At 43.5% G+C, this 24,814-nt stretch overlaps 1 protein-coding gene across 17 annotated transcripts in view; it reads right to left on the reverse strand.

Moving 5' to 3' along the window:
• Positions 1–24,814, reverse strand: part of PPFIBP1 (PPFIB scaffold protein 1) — a 158,227-nt gene that overhangs the window by 65,286 nt on the left and 68,127 nt on the right. For 7 of the 17 annotated variants that reach the window (XM_077469024.1, XM_077469027.1, XM_077469026.1 and 4 more), the window contains exons 4-10: positions 20,325–20,411; positions 19,745–19,858; positions 18,231–18,362; positions 17,742–17,843; positions 13,962–14,054; positions 13,361–13,453; positions 6,891–7,005 (exon numbers count right to left, since the gene is read on the reverse strand). In XM_077469024.1, the coding sequence (XP_077325150.1) occupies positions 6,891–7,005; positions 13,361–13,453; positions 13,962–14,054; positions 17,742–17,843; positions 18,231–18,362; positions 19,745–19,858; positions 20,325–20,411 (736 nt within the window). The remainder of the gene's footprint in view (positions 1–6,890; positions 7,006–13,360; positions 13,454–13,961; positions 14,055–17,741; positions 17,844–18,230; positions 18,363–19,744; positions 19,859–20,324; positions 20,412–24,814) is intronic. The other 10 variants (XM_077469039.1, XM_077469032.1, XM_077469036.1 and 7 more) reach the window with 3 other exon arrangements.

Genomic DNA, 24,814 nt, shown 5'->3' on the forward strand with positions numbered 1-24,814 from the left:
AGCCACTGCTGGAGCTAAAACTCACCCTGCGATATCCAGGCGAAAGACGCTGTGTTTGTAAGTGTCAGATAGGTGAGAAGAACCTGTTAGTAAGCGCCCAGCCGGGCTAGGACTTTTATTTTTGTTGTACTTAGAAAGCACGGTGTTGCTGTATATTTTGTTTGCTGGACTGTTTGTACCACGAATAAACGCCAAGATCTGCTTTATAAATTCCAAGTCTGCTGTGAACTGTGTCCAAACACACCCTACCCCGGGAAGATCCCTTACAATTGGTGGAGGTAACGGGCAACACGGTTGCTAGGGGCAACGGTGTGGACAGACTTGGCTACAGCTGCTGATGTCCTGGGTGAAAGCTGCAACTACACTCCAAGAACAGTCCAGCAACATGGAGGAGATGCTGAAGCAGTTTATGCAAGCGAGTTTGCAACAACAGCAGGCTCAGATAGAGGTCAATAGACGACATGAACAGTCCATGGCTGCACAACAACAACTTATCGAGCACCTGATAGCAAATCGAGAGGCGCCTGTGGTTGCTAATCCACCCACAGTGATGGGAGCCGCTCCAGAGATTTTTTTTGGGAGAAGGACTGTGCAGAAAGCGCTGCAAAAGATGACTGCTGAGGACGATGTTGAAGCCTATCTAACAGTATTTGAGCGCGTGGCTGAGCGAGAGAAGTTACCAGCCGCTGAGTGGGCAGAGGTAATTGCGCCCTATTTAACAGGTGAACCTCAAAAGGCCTACTATGACCTCAGTGAGCAAGAGGTTAAGGACTATACTCGGCTAAAAGAGGAGATACTTGCCCGACTAGGAGTTACTACTGCAGTCCGTGCCCGGAGGGTACGCAACTGGAGCTACAGTCTGGACAAATCAGCGAGGTCCCAGATGTATGACCTAATCCATTTGGCAAGAAAGTGGTTGGAGCCAGACACTTCTACTCCTGCACAAATCCTAGAGAAGGTCGTGATGGATCGCTACCTCCGAGCGCTTCCTACTGACCTGCAACGCTGGGTGGGACAAGGTGATCCTAAGAATGCAAACGAACTTGTCAACCTTGTGGAGAGGTTCCAGGCGACTGAGGACTACCTCTGTGATGTTCCTGCAGCATCTTCACCTCCCCGGAGCGCCAGATCTGTACCGTCAGCTGGTAAGAGACTTCCATCTATTGGGGGAGTGTGGAGGGCTGCTGATGGGGGGAAAAGGGCTCAAGTGGTGTCTCAGGGACAAAAGGCTGGTGATGGTCCCGGGTGGCTAAGGGGCTCTAAAAAGGACTCCTTGCCAAGGGGACCAGGCCCTATCCAGTGTTGGAGATGCCATGAGGCGGGACACGTGTCTGCCCATTGCCCCCTTACCACTGAACCCATGGAGTGTGACGCTAGCCGGCGTCAGTCGCTATTTGCGGAACCATCTTGTGCTGCAGTTCCTGGACTAGAGACTGAACCGCAAATCTGCAACATCACAATCAATGACTTTCCTGTTAAAGCGTTAATGGACTCAGGAAGCCTCGTAACCTTGGTGCATGCTAGCCTGGTGACTGGGGACTTAGAGTCTAAAAAGCATATGAGTGTTGTGTGCATACATGGTGATACAAAAGTGTACCCTATAGTGCTGGCTAAAGTCGGGACTGAACAAGGCACCGTACAATATGAAGTGGGTGTGGTTAAAAACCTCATGCATAATGTAATATTGGGGCGCGATTTTCCATTATTCTGGGCTCTCTGGGAAAAAAGAAAAATCCCCAAAAGGAGTGAGGATACCTCTAAGGTGGTTGCCTTGTCCACTGTGAATGATAAAAGTGTACAGGATGAAAATGATTGTTTTCCTTTGCAGGTCCTGGCTGGGGAGGAGGAGGCTCCTCCCACTGAGCAAAATATACTAGACTTAGAGGTGTCTAGCGATAATTTTGGGGCTGCACAATTACAGGACCCCACTCTCAAAAATGCGAGAGAGCAGGTTGCTGTTATGAACGGGGTACCTCAGGAACCAGATGCTGAAAAAAGATTTCCACATTTTTCGGTGACTAATGATCTTTTCTATAGAGTCAATAAGGTTAAAGATGAGATTGTGGAACAGCTTCTGGTACCTAAGCCGTACCGGCGTCAGGTGCTTGACATGGCACATAACCATGTTCTTGGGGGACACTTGGGGACTGACAAAACGCGAGAGAGGGTTCTCCAGAGGTTTTTTTGGCCGGCCATATATGATGACATTAAAAAATACTGTGAGTCGTGCCCCACATGTCAGGTTAGTGCCCCAGTGTCACATTTTCGCAGTCCTTTGGTTTCACTCCCTATTATAGAGGTGCCTTTTGAGCGTATTGCCATGGATTTAGTGGGTCCCATTGTAAAGTCAGCTAGAGGACACCAGTATATTTTGGTAGTCATGGATTATGCGACCCGCTATCCTGAGGCTGTACCCTTAAGAAACACTGCATCTAAAACAATTGCACGTGAGTTGTTTTATATGTTTTCTAGGACTGGGATCCCCAAAGAAATCCTAACTGACCAAGGTACGCCATTTATGTCGAAAGTAATGAAGGAGTTATGCAAACTATTTAAAATCTCACACATCCGTACCTCTGTATACCATCCCCAGACGGACGGATTGGTGGAGAGATTTAATAAAACTTTGAAACATATGTTGAAGAAAGTGGTGGCAAAAGATGGTCGTGACTGGGATCATTTATTACCCTACCTCATGTTTGCTATTAGGGAGGTGCCCCAAGCGTCCACAGGGTTCTCACCATTCGAGTTGGTCTATGGTCGTCACCCTAGGGGTCTACTGGACATTGCATAAGAGACATGGGAGAATGAGTCCACCCCATACAAGAGTGTTATTGAGCATGTAGCACAAATGCAGGACCGTATAGCCACTGTAATGCCCCTGGTAAGGGAACACCTCCAGAGGGCTCAAGAGGCCCAAAGTAGAATTTACAACCGGTCCGCAAGAATCAGGACATTCAACCCAGGCGATAGGGTCCTTATACTAGTCCCCACTGTTGAGAGTAAATTCTTGGCGAAGTGGCAAGGTCCCTATGAAATTGTTGAAAAGATCAGTGAGGTGAACTACAAGGTGCACCAACCAGGTAGAAGGAAGCCTTTCCAAGTTTATCACATAAACTTGATCAAGCCCTGGAAAGACAGGGAATCCTTGGTGGCGACAAATACTGTTAATAATTTGTCACAACCAATCCCTCCAGTCAAGGTAGGTGATACGCTATCAGTGTCACAGAAACAGGAGGCTCAGGAATTTTTACAGAAAAACAAAAACAAGTTCTCTGACCTCCCAGGGCGTACACACCTCATCCATCATCACATTGAAACTGAGCCTAGAAGCAGAGTAAACCTTAAGCCCTATAGGATACCGGAGGCACGTAGGGAAGCCGTATCTGCCGAGGTAAAACGTATGCTTGCTCTGGGGGTAATTGAGGTGTCACAGAGTGAATGGTCCAGCCCAATTGTGCTAATCCCAAAGCCCAATGGAACTTGGAGGTTCTGTAACGATTTCAGAAAGTTGAATGAGATCTCCAAGTTCGATGCGTATCCTATGCCCAGGGTAGATGAGTTGATTGAGAAGTTGGGTAACGCCAGGTACATAACCACCCTCGATCTCACAAAGGGCTACTGGCAGATTCCACTTTCTGGTGAGGCTAAAGAGAAAACTGCATTCTCCACCCCTGATGGGCTATTCCAGTATGTAGTGATGCCATTCGGGTTACATGGAGCGCCTGCAACTTTCCAGAGGTTGATGGACTTGATTCTGCGACCACATCGTGATTACTCAGCTGCCTACCTCGATGATGTGGTCATTTTTAGCCCTGATTGGGAAAGTCACCTCTGTAAGGTACAGGCCGTGTTGGATGCCATAAGTGATGCGGGGTTGACCATAAATGCCGAGAAGTGTGCTCTAGCCCTAGAAGAGGCCAAATATCTGGGCTACATTATTGGGAGAGGGTTGATTAAGCCACAGCTAAATAAAATTGAGGCAATACAGAGTTGGCCTAGACCCCTGACAAGGAAACAGGTTAGAGCTTTCCTGGGTATTACGGGGTATTACCGCAGATTTGTGCCGAACTTTGCCTCAGTTGCTGCTCCACTAACTGACTTGACAAAGGGCGGAAAGACAGCAATGGTCACGTGGACCCCAGAGGCCGAGAAGGCTTTCCAAAGCCTTAAGTCTGCCTTGTGCCAACCACCTGTCTTAGTTACCCCCAATTTCAGGCGAGAATTTCTGGTCCAGACAGATGCCTCTAACACAGGCTTAGGTGCAGTACTCTCACAAGTAGTGAATGGTGAGGAGCATCCAGTAACGTACTTGAGTAGAAAACTAACCCCGGCCGAGAAAAATTATGCCATTGTGGAGCGAGAATGTTTAGCAGTAAAGTGGGCCCTAGAATCTTTAAAGTATTACTTGCTAGGCAGGAAATTCAAGTTGGTGACAGACCATGCCCCCCTAACATGGATGAAGTTAAACAAGGAGAGAAATGCAAGAGTGACTAGATGGTTTCTCTCCCTACAAAACTTTAATTTCACTGTGGAACACAGGCCAGGGAAATTACAGGCAAATGCTGACGCATTGTCAAGGGTAAGTTGTCTGTGGGGACAAAAGGCTCAGCCCTCCGGTCTGAAAAAGAGGGGGGGGGATATGTAGACATGTCACTGGAGAAGTGATCGAGGGGGTGTACATCTCACCTAGGTTGCTACACAGTGTGAGATGGTAAATCCAGGATGGATCAGTTTCTCAGCAGCGATATGCTGCTGAGTTGTTATTTAATTTTGCCGGGCCTGGGTTTATATGGAATGGCAGGTAGGTTTGGTAGAGGGACCTGTCATTCCACACCCCCCGATCCAGTTCTGGGTTTTGGATCAGGTGAGCTTTGATCCTAATTAGCCTGGGAAGGTAAAGGCTCTGCTGGGCCTGCAGGTGATTGCTCTCAGCCAGGGAATGAACAATCTGTGTGTTGAAGGAAGCTGCAAGCACAGCCACTGCTGGAGCTAAAACTCACCCTGCGATATCCAGGCGAAAGACGCTGTGTTTGTAAGTGTCAGATAGGTGAGAAGAACCTGTTAGTAAGCGCCCAGCCGGGCTAGGACTTTTATTTTTGTTGTACTTAGAAAGCACGGTGTTGCTGTATATTTTGTTTGCTGGACTGTTTGTACCACGAATAAACGCCAAGATCTGCTTTATAAATTCCAAGTCTGCTGTGAACTGTGTCCAAACACACCCTACCCCGGGAAGATCCCTTACAATATATATATATATATATATATATATATATATATATATATATATTATATACACACACACACACATACATATATATATATATATATATATATATATATATATATATATATATATATATATATATATATATATATATATATATATACACACACACACATACACACACACACACACACACACACACACACACACACACATACATACATACACACAAACCCTACCTAAAATACACTGAACTAAATTTTAAAAACAAAAAAAATCCTGTCCAAAAAATACTGACCCTGACCCAAACACTAACCCAGATTAAACCTTGATCTAGGTTATTTTTATTGTTTTCTACACACGTTTTTCCCCTTTCTGCAAGAACAGAGAAAGATATATTCTGTCGGTCTTTTCCATTCACAGAGACACAAAACATGGGGGCGGGCTGCACAGTGACAGATCACGGTGATCACCAATCAGAGGCGATCGCAGCGGTCAGGTGACCAGGAGTCAGACGTTTTGGGTCCTGATTGGTAGAAAGGGGCCCGGGCTCTCAGTGAGACCCTGGTCTCTGTGCTGGGAGGGGCCATGTGGCACGCTCCCAGCACAAAAAGGAAAATATGCCATTATGAGGCCCCACAGAAACAAGCCCAGTCCAGTGGGGGCCTCATATTTGTGTATGGTCAGTGTGAAGGGGTTAAGTAAAGCAACAAATCACATCTTAGCTTTTGGTATTTTAGCATAGTTTGGTTTTCTTATGACACCCAAATAGATGTTACAGTAAACAAGCAGAAATGACATGCATGGTTATTGGAAATCTGTAAACAAACAAAAACAGATAACCTGCTCACTGAGATTCTCAGCTCCACACAGTCTTTAAAGAGACCCTGTCACCAGACCATGAATTTCAATAATCTTCCCTTAAAGTATAGCTAAAGGCAAAAGTTTTTTTTTTTTTTAGTTTTGGATAGAGTGGAGAGGGTTTAGAACACCGTAGTTTTTATTGCTGTCTGTGTCCCGGGAAGGGAGATTTACTCTATTTGTTCTGTTTACTATCATCATTGAAAGGGAAAGAAAATCCCAAATTTTGGGTTGTCCCCAAAAAAGCAATAGAGGGGAAATCTTCCAATGGCAACACTAGTTCTGGTGACTGGAAGATCCCCAAGGAATTCCCTTAATTTTCAGGGATTTCCTCTCACTTCCTGTTTGGCTATGTGACAGGAAGTGAAGGGGAATCTCCACAATGTGACAGAAATTATAACCCTCCCTTGCTCTATCCCATAAAAAAATAAAAAATCTAGTCTATAGTATTCCTCTTCACTCCTTCGCTCCTGAATCTGCAAAAAAAACAAACAAACAAACAAAACAAAAAACGGGAGGGCCGGAGGAGCTGGGCCAGCACAGAAAGTAATAAGACACTCCCCATAGAGGAGGGAATCTATTCTTTCTGAAATAGTAACATTTTCTAGCAAGTTCAATGGAACAGTAAGCATTTAAAAAAAGTACTGGATTTTTCTGTGCTTTTACCTACATTTTTGGCATTGGTGACAGGGTCTCTAAGTAGTCACCGCAAAGCACAACGCTGATTCACAAAAATGATCTGCATCTCCTGCTCCACCAGGCAGGCTGCAGGACATTTGACATGCAAAGATACAGTCCTCACCTCTGTCACCTGTTCCTTTGCTCTCTGTCCCCAGCGGGGCATTCACATTCTCTTGCAACTTCCTAATGTCGGCTTCCTTCAGCTCCAGCTCTTCCTTCAACATTGTGAGTTCATCCTGTACAAGGACAGAATTGTAATTAGTTCCGACAGAGATTTATATTTTTTTTTTGTTTTTTTTAGCAGCCCTTTTCTGCATGGACCGTGTTCTGGTACACTTAGTAGGGTGATAGGGAGGGCGCACTCATGGAATAGTAGGGTGGCGGGGAGGGCGCACTCATGGAATAGTAGGGTGGCGGGGAGGGCGCACTCATGGAATAGTAGGGTGGCGGGGAGGGCGCACTCATGGAATAGTAGGGTAACGGGGAGGGCGCACTCATGGAATAGTAGGGTAACGGGGAGGGCGCACTCATGGAATAGTAGGGTGGCGGGGAGGGCGCACTCATTGAATATTAGGGTGGCGGGGTGAGCGCACTCATTGAATAGTAGGGTGATGGGGTGAGCGCTCTCATTGGATAGCCGGGCAAAGGGATTGGGCACACTCATTGGATAGTAGGGTGATGGGATGGGCATACATTGGATAGCAGGGTGATGAGGAGGGCATTCTTATTGGGTAGTAGGATGATAGATGGTGAGTGCTTTTGTTAGATAACAAGATGGGGTGGGAGCTCCCATTGGATAGAAATTAGGGAGATGTGGTGGGAGTTCTCACTGCATACTAGGATGATCAGGGACGCACTAATTGGATAGTAGGGTGATAGGGTGGAAGCTCTCCTTGGATAGTGGGATGATGGGATAGGGGCACTCATTGGATAGTGGATTGATCAGGTGGGCATGCTCATTGGACACAGTAGGGTGATGGGGTAGGCATGCTCATTGGATAATAGGGTAATGGGGTGAGGCCTTTCTCCTGAGTTGACCCCAGTAGTGGCAGAGTGCTCAGCAGAGCTCCCCAGATGGACAGAAAAGATTTTGCTGGTTCATAAATAGCAAGCACCAAATGTAAAACTATAAAAAGGTGAATAGATATATATTACAGAAAAACAAAAACAAAAAAAAAATCACAAACATCAAACAAGCATGCTACAAAAATTGAAAACCAAATAGGTGCCCAAGAGGGGAGCGATCAATTCTTCCTCAAAAACATTTAAAGTAGATCTAAAAAACAAACATTCACTTAAACCTTTACCATGTTAATGTCATTTCAAAAATGGTTTTAAAACAATTTACATCTAAGAAAGAAAAAAAAAAAAAAAAAAGCGTTCTTCTGCCACTTCCTGTTATGAGATGACAATTGTCCCCCAAATGTGATCTGGTCTTACCCACCCCTGGTGGAGACACATTGCCCAGGCAGGGTCCACAGTAGTCACTACCAGGAAGCCATTCCAAAGCAATGCATGTAGATAGGAAGTGGCTGAAAGAAGCTTCATGAGATAAGCAATACTAAAGTACTAAGGAGGTGCGTGCTCCTCATCGGTCATCTCGATATCTAGCAAGTTAATGAGTTGGAAACAGCATGCAGACAGAGGACATCTACTCCACATGCTTGTTCCAGGGGAGCACAGCATGGATCAACCTGCATGAAAGACAAGCCAGTAATGACCTCTCCCATATTTCTGGGCAGGTTCCCTGGAATTTATTTCAGTTTTAAAAATCGACCTTCTGGTACTTTATTAGTGGATGAGAACCTCCTACAGCACAGCTTAGGCATCTCAGATCACACTGAAGGTCTACAAGGCATATTTTTTTTTTTTTTTTAAGATTGGTGAAGTGCTGTGAAAACTTTCCCAGTTTATAAAAGTATTACACAGGGACAAAGTTGTGATGCAAAAGAACAAAGAAAAGCTAAAAGATAGAGAAAGGAAAACCAAAAAATTGGCAAAGTCAATAGATTTCCTTGAGGAAAACTCTCTGGTTTGGCAAAATATATCTACAGAGTAGATTTCGCAGCCTACAGGTGGGTAAACACACTATAAAGAAAGTCAGGTGAACGATCGTCTGGTTTTCCTCGACATTTCACAGCAAGTCAGAAGAGAGGATGGAAATAAAGTATGAAAGCTCTCGTACAACAAGGATTGATTGTTTCTGATCGGTCTTTCGTATCAGATTTTTCTCATACAAAAGCAGTACACCATAAAACGAAAATTGTTTGTCCTGATCACGTACCAGAAATTCTTTGGAGTTTCTCACTTTGGACATTTTCGTTTGGAACGTCTGAATCAGATGTCAAAAGTGGCATACCTACTATACGAAAAAGTGAACAATCGTTTCTCGTACAGGATTTTTCTTCTGATTTTCAGTGTGCACCCAACTTATAGTATGGCTAATGTCACGTGGGCTATTCTGCTGCTAGAGACAAATCATCAAAGGCAGGATCTCTATGGAGGCTGCCTGTCTGTTCCAATGGAATCGCTCCCTCTAGCCAGATGTGGCGAGATGTTGCTGGCCCAAATGCTGCTGAAGTTCTATTCCTGGTGATGGGAGAGACATCTCATTGCCTTAGCTACAGAGGGAAAGATTCCATAAGGACAAAAATTAAGCCTCTTAGCGATTCAGCTGCTTGCGATTTTGACAAATCGCCACAGGCAAGATCGCTAGTGGTAGAAATCATCCACGGCAGAATCACGAGGGAGAGCCTTCCAGCTACCTCTATGGAATTATTCCTTCACTGGTCCCTAATGCTGCCTAATCGCTAACAGCCGGGCAGTGAGGAAGCGATTTTGATTGCCCAGATAGCAACTCCATAGTGGCTCTCAGGCAGTAGATTGCCTGTCTGACAGGATTATTAGCCTGATGTCACACCGGCAATTTTTAGGTGCAGATTAATCTTTGCTATAAAAAAAAAGGCTAATGAGAGCAATCAACAGCCTTTTGTAGTTAGAAATGTAATTGCAAGAGTTGCTGGTGATTTGTTGCTGCTACAACTAGTGCTAGATCGTTGGGTTGGTGAGCTGTGCTACTAACGGCTCCTCTTCAGGAATTAGTAGATAAAGTGGAAGTTCTAGCACTAAACTAGGCCCCTTTCACAAGATCTGCCTGCTCGGATATGCCTGTCCATTTTTCTGGTGGATCCGAGCGGGCCACCCACTGACTTCTATGGGCAGGCGGATGTCAGTGGAGAAAGTGGAGATGTGTCTGCCGACAGTGAGTGGAGACGGATCTGTCACCCATCCCCCCCCACCCCCGCTCAGCGGGGATCAACAGAGTGATCTACCGCTGAGCTGGCAGAGTCCGTCCAGCGGATCCACCCTGTGTGAAAGGGGCCTTTACGCCAAACCTGCTCCCAGCCACATTCTAAACCTAATCTAACACTGAAAAGCAAAAATCGCTATAACTTACCTATTCTGCAGCGGATGCAGGACAGGCAGCCGACAACAGGAGCCCCATAATAAGTCTATGGGTGGCGTCACTTCCCAGCAGTGTTCATTTTGGCAGCAATTTTTGATTTAGTTTTAGTCTTGGGACTAAAACTAAAATGCATTTTAGTCTTCTGCAATAGTTTTAGTTTACTAACTCTCCGGTACATTTTAGTCGACTAGATCGGCTGCAGAATAGTCAAGTATAGCAATTTTTGCTTTACAGGGTTGGAAAGATTAGGTTTAGAATGTGGCAGAAAGCAGGTTTAGAGTTAGTTCGTTTCTGCCTGGACTTACACTTTAAGCCATAGAGGTTTATGAGGCGCGATCGTGATTTGGTCATTGACATGAACACTATTCAAAGTCCATCGCTGAACAACTGAAAAAAAATGCTGGAAACAATATCGCTGATTTTGTAACTATTCATCATAGCTTTCATTAGCATTTGTCTTGTTGGAGAAAATGAATTACAGTGTCAGTGAAAGGACTACAGAAGCTCCTCCCCCTAGTCTTGCCTTCCATTACAGGGGGACATTGGAGTTTACATAACATACTGAACATTGGTGAGAAAGTAAATGACCTGGTTTGAAATTTCAGTTCAGTGCACATGAAGTTACATGTGTTTAAGACTACAGAACACCTCACCACCTCCTTTGCAACGCTGGGTAAGGTGGTCTGTGGGCGGGGCTTACAAAACAGCTTGGGATAAGAGGTAGCACTGCATTTCTGGCAGGATTAACAGTATTTGGACCTACCGAATATAATAAAGTGCTTTCATAGCCCTTTCACACCGTGCCACCCCGGGCGTCGGCAGTAAAGCAGCGATATTTTGCAATCCCGGAGCGAAATCGCAGAGCTGCCCCATTGATTTCAATGGGGAGCAGTGGTGGAGGAGCTTTGAAGAAGCTGCTGGCAGGACTTTTTGTAATGCCCCGCCAGCGCACCGCTCCAGTGTGAAAGCCGCTATACAGGTGCCATTTTTAGAACTGTAGCGCCTGAAAAATGAGTACACCCCTTTTGAAAAGTACAATTTTAATCAATATCTCAATGGACACAAGAACAATTTCCATAATTTTGACAAAACTGAGTTTTATAGAACATTTGTTTAGCTCATTACATGAAAGTAAGGTCAATAATATAACTGATTACAAAATCTTCAGTTTTACTCAAATTAGTAGGTGAAAAAGTGAATAGACCCCACAACAAAAAACTACAACAACTAGTGTTTTGTAAGGACATCATCAGGTCTTCTAGACATGGATTGAACAAGTTGGCGACATATTACAACATTATCTTTTTCCATTCAAGAACGACCTCTTTTAGAGCCTGGATGCTGGATGGAGATTGATGCTCGTCTCTTCAGAATTCCCCATAGGTGTTTGATTGGGTTCAGATCGGTAGACATACTTGGCCACTAAATCACTTCTTTCACTCTTTTCTTCTTCAGAAATGCAACAGTGGCCTTAGATGTTTTGGATCATTGTCATGTTGGAAAAGTGCATGACGACCAAGGGCACAGAGTGATGGTAGCATCTTCTCTTTCAATATATAGCAGTACATCTGAATTCATGATACCATCAATGAAATGCAGCTCACCGACACCAGCAGCACTCATGCAGCCCCACACAGAAGGACACTGCCATCATGTTTTACTGTAGGCACATATTTTTTTTGTAATCCTCACCTTCAGGAAATTATACAGTTTTGAAGCCATCAGTTCCAAAAACATTCATCTTGACCTTATCGCTCCAAAATAGAGTTCCAGTACTCCTCTTTTTCATCATGGGCCCTGGCAAATTCTAGGTGGGCTTTTTTGTGCATTGGATTTAGGAGAGACTTCCTTCGTGGACGACACCTATGCATTCCATTCGTCTGCAGCGCACACCGTGTTTTGTTACAGGAAACAAATCACCCCAGTTTGGCCTTCTACTTCTTTAACTGCAGTGAACTTGAATGCCGATTTTTCCTCAAGAATTTTTTTCTATCAGAAGACTGTTGAGGGATTAACTTCCATGGACAGCTTGGAGGTCTCTGTTGGATGGTTGCAGTTCCATCTTTGTTAAGTTTTTGTATATCACTTTTGTTACAGAATTCTGACCGATAAGTAAAGCTTTGCTGATCCGCTTGTAGCCTTCACCTTTCTTGTGTAAAGAAATTTTCTTTCTCAGGCCTTTTTCTCGTCCGTGTGGTACCAATGCTGACAGCATGAAACTGCAAGGGGTTTTCTTTGTCAAGTAAAGCCCCTTTTATAATCAGCTGTCTGCTGGACACCTGTTTAATGAATAATTAGGGTTGCCTGTAGTTAAATTCTTGTTAAATTAGGATTTTGCTGTCTAAAATTTAGCTTTGCTCTGAACTTCCACACATACGGACCGTTCTTTTCATCAGTTCACTTGTTTTTCATCAGTTTTCCATCAGGTTTTTTTACATCCACTACCAATGCAAAAAAGCATGAAAAACTGACCATTTATCAATTAACGTCCATTTTCGTCCCATCCGTTTTTTTGACAGATGAAAAATAGAGCTTTCATCCGGTCAAAAAAAAAAAACCTGGATGTTTACGGAAGTAGATGAAAATAGAAGATCTGTTGTCATCGGTTTTTCCATAGGAATACATTGATGTCAGTTTTTCATCTGTCGACGGACGAATGGTCCATATGTGTGAAAGGGGCCTAGGATTTTCATTGGGGTGTATTCATTTTTGCAAAAAAGTTAGAAAAAATGATTTGTGTGTACAAATGAACAAATCTTGGTTGCACACAATTGCCCGCATTTGTGGGAGTATTTTGTAGTATAGTGTCCCATAGAAAATGTCTGTTCTGAATGGAAAGTAAAGGTTTTCTGACAAATCTGTTGGTTTATGCTGAGCACTGTATGTCAACGGTCATGTTAGGACAAGCAGCAAGAAAGAACCGAACCTCCTCAACTGGGTCAACAACATAACAAAAAAAAGAAAAAAAAAAAAAAAAAGAAAAAGGTTCAGCACTTAAAAACTTGTGGTGATGCGAGGTTGTCACATGGGAGAACACAGCATACATGCTCAAATGCAAGCACCGCAAGGCCGTAAAACAATCAGACAAGAAATACAGACTGCAGGCAATGGCAGTGGTACGGCACCTTCAATGTCTGGCACTTGTGCTCCATCCGCTGCTTCTCATAGTGCATCTGACCCACTTTGATTTTCATGCTAGAAAGCTTGGCCATTAAAGACTGGTGACAGAGAAAGCAATGAAAGAGAGAAAGGCAGAGCAAGAGAGAAAGTGCAAACCAGCACATACTGACATCAACGATTTTGACCTGTAATTTGGCCTGGATCTAATACGATTTCTTGCAGTGTTAACAGTTTAGCTGTAACACATGCTGTCTACTAGATCCTGGTTGTGCATGGCAGCATCAAATAATCATGTAGTTAAAGTGTAAGTCCTTTTTTTTTTATTGTCCCAGGAGGCAACAGTTCACAAAACAGGAAGCAGACATATATAAAAAGGCCCACTCATCTGTACACCCCAAAACGGGGCTCAATCATGGGGCTATGAAAGGCGCTAATGATTATGCTGCTGTGCACTCTCAGGAGCTGGGAGAGCACGTTAAAAATCTTATACAAGCAATCTGTCACTTTTACAATAGTTTATGGTGGAATATTCAAAGTCCTATATAAGCCCAGAGGAGGCTGGTTCTCTTTAATGTGCACACAGGGAAATTACAGTTGGTAACTTGCCTTGGTGGACTTTAGCTTCTTCTCATATTGGGTCCGTTCATTTTCCATTTCCACCACTCGGAGTCGCAGCTCGTTCATTTCCTGCATCAGGCCCTGTACCAGGAGAGAAAGCCAGAAATTCTACTGAGAAACTTGCTCCCCCACGATGGATAATACAAAAATCTGAGCTACCCAGCTATACCCACATAGGGCTTCTAAAACTGCAACTTGCTGTGACTCCACCACAAACGCACAAAACCTTCTGTAATGGGCAACCAAAGCAGAGTTTATCACTCGTTTTCCCTTCAGGTTGGTTTTAGACACAGTAGGGATAGACAATATGCTGACCATAGCATCCAATTGTAGAAAAATAACGAAAGGAGAGAGAGAGAAAGAAGGGGAGAGGGAGCGAGAGGAGAGAAAGAAGGGGAGAGGGAGCGAGAGGAGAGAAAGAAGGGGAGAGGGAGCGAGAGGAGAGAAAGAAGGGGAGAGGGAGCGAGAGGAGAGAAAGAAGGGGAGAGGGAGCGAGAGGAGAGAAAGAAGGGGAGAGGGAGCGAGAGGAGAGAAAGAAGGGGAGAGGGAGCGAGAGGAGAGAAAGAAGGGGAGAGGGAGCGAGAGGAGAGAAAGAAGGGGAGAGGGAGCGAGAGGAGAGAAAGAAGGGGAGAGGGAGCGAGAGGAGAGAAAGAAGGGGAGAGGGAGCGAGAGGAGAGAAAGAAGGGGAGAGGGAGCGAGAGGAGAGAAAGAAGGGGAGAGGGAGCGAGAGGAGAGAAAGAAGGGGAGAGGGAGCGAGAGGAGAGAAAGAAGGGGAGAGGGAGCGAGAGGAGAGAAAGAAGGGGAGAGGGAGCGAGAGGAGAGAAAGAAGGGGAGAGGGAGCGAGAGGAGAGAAAGAAGGGGAGAGGGAGCGAGAGGAGAGAAAGAAGGGGAGAGGGAGCGAGAGGAGAGAAAGAAGGGGAGAGGGAGCGAGAGGAGAGAAAGAAGGGGAGAGGGAGCGAGAGGAGAGAAAGAAGGGGAGAGGGAGCGAGAGGAGAGAAAGAAGGGGAGAGGGAGCGAGAGGAGAGAAAGAAGGGGAGAGGGAGCGAGAAGAGGGAGGGTGGAGAGGAGAGAGGGAGCGAGAAGAGGGAGGGTGGAGAGGAGAAAGAGAAAAAAAATCAAAACAGACTAGGGGAATATAGATGTATTACAGAGAGCTATAGAGACAATGAATAGATATATAGGAAAAAAAAAAAAAAAGACAGGAAGGGAGAGATAAAGATAAAGATAAACAGACAGAAAGGCATACTGTAGATTGAGTTATTTTATATAAATGAAGAGAGGGAATTGTTGGCCATCACACACTGGCATATCAGTAATATGTAGGATACGTCACGGCACAACATTCTACAGACTGCGTGTTATTTTCAGCACACAAAGAGGAGGAAGTGGCAGTTAAATTGGCATCCACCATGCAATTTGCACACATCAGTTGCAGCTATTTCTGAACACAGGCAGGATCAGCAAGTTCTATTCCATAGCACAGCGACATTACTATTTCTGAACTTGCAGAGAATCCATGAGCTCTGTTCCTTAGTACAGTGACATCAAGAATGAAGGGCAGATGTAACAAAACTATTCCTTTCTGTAGTTTTCCTTACACACATGTACACTGAAAAGGTAGCAGTGGCACGTAATAAATTTTACTTTTACAAAACCCAATAACTAACCACAGACAGCTGGGAAACTGTAAGCCTGCATTTCACTGTTAATTTTGGCAGCAAATTTCAATTTAGTTTTAGTCTTAGGACTAAAATGGCATTTTAGTTTTAGTCCCATTTTAGTCTTCTGCAATTGTTTTAGTCGTATTTAGTCGACTAAATCTCCAGTAGATTTTAGTCAACTAAAATCTCTAGTACATTTTAGTCGATTAAAACTAATTTTAGTTGTCTAAAATCGAATGGGTGTAATTAAATTGTAATGCGTTAGTTAACATTTCTCTACAATTTCCAAACTCATTATATACTGCTGGAGTGAAAAATCGAATGTGTTATTATTTATGGTATTCAGGTACAAACATGCACTACAGACCAGTGTTAATTTTGAAGTCCAATTTCAATTTAGTTTTAATCTTTCGACTAAAATGGCATTTTAGTTTTATTCGCATTTTAGTCATCTCAATTGTTTTAGTTTTAGTCATATTTTAGGAGACTAAAATGGTATTCATTTAGTCGACTAAAATGTTTTAGTAATTTTAGTCGACTAAATTAACACTGCTGCATTTCAGCACTTGCAACATGTTAGTTTGAGGAAAAGAGCATTGAGTGGCTATAATATCAAATGAATTACAATCAGTGCAAAGAGAAATATGGCATGTCATTCCTTTTTTTGGCCACAAGAAATCAGTGTTTACAGTCTTAAGTTGGCAATGTAAGATTTCTACTTCCTGTCTGTAGATTCACTGCAGGTCAGGCTTGGTGATGTCCTTCCTGTAGAGGGAGTGGCTTCATGCCTCTGTCATGTGATGACCATGCTATGCATTTAAATAAACTGGTGCCGCTAGTTGGCTCCTCCTCGCTGAGGAAGTTTGCGTGAATGTAGCACGTACGGGGGAAGGAGAAGGGTTGCCACCTCATCCCTTTAAACCTGAACACATATTAATTACACAGGTTCTGTGGCTGATTAAGGTGGTTATTAAACTCACTTGGTGCCTTATCTGCATTAAACTAGCCTCAGAACCTGTGTAATTCATATATGTTTGGGTTTAAAAATGGATGAGGGGGCAACTCTAGGAATGAGCCACGTTCTGACGTCACTCGCTGTCATCTTGGACCTCCATGCTTAAGGTGTCTGCTCCTATTTGCACCATTTCTTCAAAGCCCATGCGAGTAGCCATTTGTTAAATAAAGCTGTTTTAAAAGGAAATCACCAGGGCGCACTTAGATTCTGCTATACCTCTGGGATATAGAACGGCGGATCTGGATCCTGCTTGGAGATTATATCCATATACTTCTATAAATTTACATTAGGTCTAGTATAAATGTGTTAGACTTGTAAAAAAATAAAAATGTATAAATAAATATATATATATATATAATCAGCTAAAGCATTTTGGCATTTCAGGGTCTAGGATTCGTGTAAAAGGGCATCAGTTTGGCTGCTGAACTAATATCCACACTGCTTGTTTTTTTTTTGTTTTTTTTTTAAAGTTCATTAATCTTGTTTTTTTTTTCTTAAGACTAATAAATTCATATTGGACTTACTGCACCCTCCCCCTTTGTATCTTCATTGGACTGCTCCAGTGGCCAATAGGGAGACCCCGTATGATAGAGTGCTTTCTTAGAACTAGAGCCCACACATTTGATTACACTTACCACTGGGTCCAGGACTCCAAATCTTCCTTTGACTTTCATGAAGGAAAGCTCCCCAATGGAGTCATAGAATACAAATCAAAACCTAATAAGGTTTCTAACACTTTCCCACAATAAAGAAAAAAAATTGAAGCTGGACTTCATTTTATGGTCAGCCATAGTAAGGGTCCCCTAAAAAGGGCCCAGGACAACTAGCTACACCTTTTCCACTGCATCATTGGTGATAAAAAGGAGTCCAGTTGGTTGCACAGGGCAACAAGTCCTGTTTCACTTCTAGGCAACAAGTTAATACAGGAGTGAAAAGCCTTCACTGGTCAGGGATGCACAGTGGCTGCCACCTTCTGAAGACCACAGACAACTCTATATGGCAATGCCATGGCAGCATTAGGTAAAGTATTGAGTTAAAACCCCCTTGATATTATATACCAACACCATGCAACAAGCCATCACATCAAGTCACCTCTTGATCCCCATACTGTAACCTCTTATCTTGAAACAATGCCAGTTCCACCTCCAGTTTCTCCATCTGTTGCCTCAACTCTGATATTATCTTATGAAGAGACTGAACAACAGAGGAAAGAGAGAGGGGGTGAGAGCAAACAGGCAGTCGGCACAAAAAGAGAGAAAACCATGCCTGAGCCATTCAAATAACTTCTAGAAGAGTTAGAGACCCCATCACCAGACAATTTGCTTCAATAACAATTTTCCCATAAGATATGTGCACTTAATGTGTTTTGGGCATGCTATTTACTTGAGTAGACATCCAAAACTGTGATGTCAGCAGCCTCAAAGCTTGCAAAGGACTCCATAGTATTCCTCTTCACTTCTTCAGTGGCTACATTATATATACATATATATTTTTATTCTTTATTAAATGTATTTATTTCATTTATTGATATTGGCTGGTTTGTCACAGTCCAGCCCACGCAGTTAGTCAGTCTTTATATACCTCTGTGTCCTTGTATTTGTCCTCAAAGTCCGTGTGATCCTTCTCCACTGCAGTCAACTTCAGTTTAAGAGTAGAAATCTCCGCCATCAGATCAAGTTTCTGAGTTTCTAGTGTAGTTCTGCTCAGAAGTTCCTAAACATTAATCAGAGTTACACTTTGAGGTAGATCATAAAGAGACCATAGGTTTTATACTATACTATGCACTGTAGCTACACCTGCACTAGACAGCAAACGCTGATAGCAATGCATCATAGGAGATGAGTTTTTTTCCTGGTTCAGCACCTTGTGATCTTTTTTAAATATGCTGCAAACTTCTCTGGCAGAATAACTGTGGGGTAAGTGTGTCCAGCCATTCTACTTTTGTTTCAGGTGTTAATGGGACTAAGATACAGAGACGTGCATGTCAGAACTTTTTAGGATAAAAGTTCATTGAAAGTTTTCTAGGTCACCAAGAACCCTCAAGCTCCACACTACATCGTTATTATTCAGCATGGCTTCAGGAAGCCTCCTCTGACTGCAGAGAAAAGGATGGGCTCCTAATTTGGAAGAGAGATCATCTATCCAGGGCTGTTCAGGAATGTCCATTGTACTGCCTGTCACCGCCAGTCTGATCATAATCTCTGTATTTAATGGCTGTGTACTCTGTGTAAGGGGTCCAATCGTGCTGCTAATGTACCATTTGTCTGAATTAGTTTTGTATACGGTTTACATATTTTACCATTTGGTTTTGAAAAACTCACCCCCAGTACAAAGAAATGTTTCCAGCAAATAAAAGGTTGTACAAGGACCTTCCAGTGATTGCATTTACAAGCTTGTGCTAGTATTGTATGTTTATGTTCATGCCAAGTTCAGGTTAACATTCAAAGCATGCAAGAAAGCGTGATTTGGTTAAAAGGGGTTGTAACGGCTCGTGTTTTTTCACCTTAATGCATCCTATGCATAAAAGGTAAAAAAACACCTTGCAGTCACCGGCCCTCTAGCTCCACCGTTTTACTTGCCTGAGCCCCGAATTTCTATCGGTGCATCCCCACCTTCCCCCTCTCCACGGGTTCACTGCTCTTTATTGGATTGACAGGAGCACAGCCATTGGCTCCCACTGATGTCAATCAAATCCAATGACGCGGGGCTTCAGGGGGTAGGGCGGAGTCCTGCATTCGGCCTCTATGGATGCTGAATGCTGGACTCGCAAGGTAACCCCCTCAGGAGAGCGCTTCTCCTAGGGGGTTATCTAATGTGGGGAGGAGCCGCAAGAGCTGCCGGGGGACCCCAAAAACTGATGTTTGGGGCCCACTTTGTGCAAAACGAGCTGTACAGTGGATGTAATTATGACATGTTGGCCAACAGCATCTTGTACCATTCAAAAGCTAAAATCAGGTCAAGTACAAGAAAATGTAAAAAAAAAAAAAAAAAAAAAAATTGTGGATTTGGGTTGCCAGGAACAGACCTGTAAAAGTCTTGTGTACAGGTGTCCTTCAAATAATATATCTTATCCCCAGCAGGGGGTGCCTTCTCACCTGCTGCAGCATTTCCTCCGTAGCATTCAGCTTTTCCCTGTGTTCCTCCAAGCAGAACTCCAAGTCTCGTATCTTCTCACCCTGGGCTTCTACCTGGTCAGTGAGCACACTCACCTATTTAATGAGGAGATAGGAAACGTAACTGAAAAAACTCAAATATATTCAAATACATTTATGGCAAATTATAGGAAACAAGCATCTTTCTGGAGACTAAACTGCCATGCAGCTAAGATTTCAAAGAAATTTTTATGGCAAAACCTATTAAGAAAATTTATAATTTGGGTAGTCCAAGGCAGGTCCAGGGCTGTGTCCTTGGGCCTGTCTGAAAATCTCACCACTATGGCCAATTGTGAACTGTCCATATCTATTTCATCAGGGCTACAGGTAACATGATTGGTACCTTGTCGATCTAGCTACAGTTGACAAGAGGTTTCCCCCAACTCCCTGGGAAGAGACACGCAGGATTTGGACTAAAGAAGCAGAACGTGAAGGAGCCCAGAGGAAACTAGTGTGTAATTTCAGATCTTGATGAAAGGGGGGCATGCTTCACCAGACAGTGAACCATTGCAGATCACCGTACCTGCAGCACTAGCGACTCCTTGTCATTCTCCAGGCGACCCAGCCGCTCCTGGTAAATGTCAGCAGTACCCGAGATGTGTCCATTAACCTGCAAGACATGGGATACATAAGAAACTGGGTATAGCAGAACACGGTTCATAAAGCCCCATACTAGTAGATCTAAACCCAATAATACAATATCATATAGGCTTCAAAATGTTAAAGTAATTCTAAAAGTTCTTTCCAGCCTTTTAAAATCTGAAGTTTTCATTAAAACAATCCCTGGTGATGCTGCATTAAGGTCCTTGTTTAAGCGCTTCCTTTTTAGGCTGGGTTCACACTGCTGCGGGGGGAGATCCGGATGTGATTCGCACCGCAAATCACATCCGATCTCCGTAGCGATGCAAGTTCAGCCATACAGATAGTATGGCTGAATTCGCATCGCTCCCGCAGCAAACTCGCACGGGACCCTTTTTTTGGTCTGCAACAGAATCGGATCGCATGGGGGTTAACACCATGCGATCCGATTCCTGTGCGAGTCGGCAGATCGCACTGCAATATGCGGACGGATCTGGGGGTGTCATTAACATATCATTGACACTCCCAGCCGTCCGCATAGGGCAGTGTGAACTGCCGGCGGGAGTAATGCGATGCGGGAAAACGCCGCGGATTCGCGGCGTTCCCGCATCGCAGCGGTGTGAACCCGGCCTTAAGGGTGACAACTGTCTCCCAATTAAAAAGTCATTGTAAACCCTCACTTTGTAAATCAACCCATTCAATTTAAAATAGAAATTAAAGTTAAAACATTTGTGTATACACTTAAAAAAAAAAACAAAAAAAAACACACACACACACACACCACTAGATTTTTTTTTATTTTTTTTAGAAGTGATCACATACCCTCTGTTCTCAGCTGCACAAAGAGCTCAGAGAGCTAGGAAAGGAGAAACAGCAGAACACTGATCTTTTCAATGAAAGACAAGTCAGGACAAATCTGATCACTGGAGGAGAGTAGGCTGAGTTCCCAGCATAGCTAGAAAAACTGACCATGGTGTGTCCCGCTTAGTGTGGTCAGGTTTTAATAGGAAAGCAGAGGGGCTGGCAGGAACACCAGGGATTTCACACAAAGGAAGCAATACAAAGAGAACAGGATAGTTTTTCATTAAAGTACAGGATACAGCAGGCACATATCAGGAATACGAAATGTTGGGTTTACATATTCTTTAACCACTTCAATGCAGGGCACTTTAGCATCTTCCTGCCCAGGCCAATTTTCAGCTTTCAGTACTGACACTTTTTAAATGACAATTGTGCGGTCATGCTATACTGTACCCAAACTAAAATTTTTATAATTTTGTTCCCACAAATAGAGCTTTATTTTGGCAGTATTTGATCACCTCTATGGTTTTTATTTTTTGCTAAACGGATGGAAAAAAAAACACCAATTTTTTTTTTTTTTTAATTCTTTGTTTTTGTTATAACATTTAGTAAATAAGCAAATTTTCTCCTTCACTGATAAGTAGCGATAAGCTGCACTGGTGGGCACTGATAAGGCAGCACCGATGAGGTGGCACTGATGGTCACTGATAGGCGGAACTGATGGCTGGAACTGGCAGGCATTTTTCACTGGCACCGATTGGCAATTGCCTGGTGGTCTAGGGTGGCATACCAGGTGGTCCAGTGTGGTGGCCTTCCCTGGTGGTCCTGGCTGTCCTGGGCGGGGAGTGCTGATAATCAGCACAGACCACCCCGTCAGGAGATCAGCCAATCGGCTCTCCTCTACTCGTGTCTCACAGACATGAGTGAGGAAAAGCTGATCAATGGCTCTTCCTGTTTACATCGTGATCAGCCATGATTGGACACGGCTAATCACGTGGTAAAGCGTCTGTCAGAGACTCTCTACCTAGATTAGAGTTGCGGTGTGTCAGACTGACATACCGCAATGATTGCTGCGATGCGTGCCCCTGGGGGTGTGCAGTGACTTGATATCCTGAGTACGTCATATGACCTCCGATCAGGATATCACAATCCCTTTGCCTATGTCATACTGCTATATGGTCATATTGCTATAAGTGGTTAAATCCAGAATGTTGGTGGTCTAAAAAATGCCACACCCTATTAGTTAAAACATTAAAACACCTGAGTACTTGAGTTTTAAAAGGCACCGGATATCAATTCACAACCATATATCAAAATACATTTTATTTTTACTTAATATGAAAAAGAAATTGTGCATAAAACACCTACTACCTCTTAAAAATGATTCTGATGATCATATTGACGTACCCAAAGTAAATATCCAACCCAAATTTATTACATTATACAATAGGTCAAGGTGACCAACTGCTCTGTCCCAAAACGGACCAATATATAATGCTTTTGGCAGATGAGCTCCAAAAGGTAGGAGAAAAGAAGGGTCGCTGATGAGCTCTACGCGTTTTATAGCCAAAGCTCCTTCATCAGGAGGAAACACATAAGCAGCAATATTTATACACACACACTAATTATATTTATATACATACATATACACACACACAGTATCTCACAAAAGTGAGTACACCCCTCACATTTTTGTAAATATTTTATTATATATTTACATCTGACAACACTGAAGAAATTACACTTTACTACAGTGTCATTGCTCAGACCACACACTGCATCAAAATGGTCTGTATGGCTGTCATCCCAGAAGAAAGCCTCTTCTAAAGATGATGCACAAGAAAGCCTGCAAACAGTTTGCTGAAGACAAGCAGACTAAGGACACGGATTACAGGAACCATGTCCTGTGGTCTGATGAGAGCAAGATAAACTTATTTGGTTCAGATGGAGTCAAGTGTGTGTGGTGACAACCAGGTGAGGAGTACAAAGACAAGTGTGTCTTGCCTACAGTCAAGCATGGTGGTGGGAGTGTCATGGTCTGGGGCTGCAAGAGTGCTGTTGGCACTGGGGAGCTACAGTTCATTGAGGGAACCATGAATGCCAACATGCACTATGACATACTGAAGCAGATCATGATCCCCTACCTTTGGAGACTGGGCCGCAGGGCAGTATTACAACATGATGACCCCAAACACACCTCCAAGACGACCACTGCCTTGCTAAAGAAGCTGAGGGTAAAGGTGACTGACTGGCCAAGCACGTCTCCAGACCTAAACCCTATTGAGCATCTGTGGGGCATCCTCAAAAGTGGAGGGTGGAGGAGCGCAAGGTCTCCAACATCCACCAGCTCTGTGTTGTTATCATGGAGAAGTGGAAATGGACTCCAGTGGCATACTGTGATGCACTGGTGAACTCCATGCCCAAGAGGGTTAAGGCAGTGCTGGAAAATATTGAAAAAAATTGACACTGTGGGCCCAATTTGGACATTTTTCCTTAGGGTGTACTCACTTTTGTTGCCAGCAGTTTAGACATTAATGGCTGTGTGTTGAGTTATGTTGACGGGACACCAAATTTACACTGTTATACAAGCTGAACACTCACTACTTTACATTGTAGCAAAGTGCAATTTCTTCAGTGTTGTCACATGAAAAGGTATAATAAAATATCTACAAAAATGTGTGGGGTGTACTCACTTTTATGAGATAATTATATACATACATTTACAAAAAATTTTTTAAATATAAACACACACACACACACACACACACACACACACACACACACACACACACACACACACACAGCCTTGCGAAAGTATTCGGCCCCCTTGAACTTTTCAACCTTTTGACACATTTCAGGCTTCAAACATAAAGATATAACATTTTTATTTTTTGTGAAGAATCACCAACAAGTGGGACACAATTGTGAAGTGGAACGAAATCTATTGGATTTTTGAAACTTTTTTTAACTAATAAAAAAATGAAAAGTGGGGCGTGCAAAATTATTCGGCCCCCTTGCGGTAATACTTTGTAGAGCCACCTTTTGCTGCGATTACAGCTGCAAGTCGCTTGGGGTATGTCTATCAGTTTTGCACATTTAGAGACTGAAATTCTTGCCCATTCTTCCTTGCAAAACAGCTCGAGCTCAGTGAGGTTGGATGGAGAGCGTTTGTGAACAGCAGTTTTCAGCTCTTTCCACAGATTCTCGATTGGAGTCAGGTCTGGACTTTGACTTGGCCATTCTAACACCTGGATACGTTTGTGAACCATTCCTTTGTAGATTTTGCTGTATGTTTTGTTGGAAGATAAATCTCCGTCCCAGTTTCAGGTCTTTTGCAGACTCCAACAGGTTTTCATCCAGAATGGTCCTGGATTTGGCTGCATCCATCTTCCCCTCAATTTTAACCATCTTTCCTGTCCCTGCTGAAGAAAAGCAGGCCCAAACCATGATGCTGCCACCACCATGTTTGACAGTGGAGATGGTGTGTTGAGGGTGATGAGCTGTGTTGCTTTCACGCCAAACATATCGTTTTGCATTGTGGGCAAAAAGTTTGATTTTGGTTTCATCTGACCAGAGCACCTTCTTCCACATGTTTGGTGTGTCTCCCAGGTGGTTTGTGGCAAACTTTAGACG

Source organism: Lithobates pipiens, unplaced genomic scaffold, assembly GCF_037356315.1.
Source record: "Lithobates pipiens isolate NorthernLeopardFrog02 unplaced genomic scaffold, aLitPip1_a1.2 Scaffold_8, whole genome shotgun sequence".
NCBI lineage: Eukaryota > Metazoa > Chordata > Amphibia > Anura > Ranidae > Lithobates > Lithobates pipiens.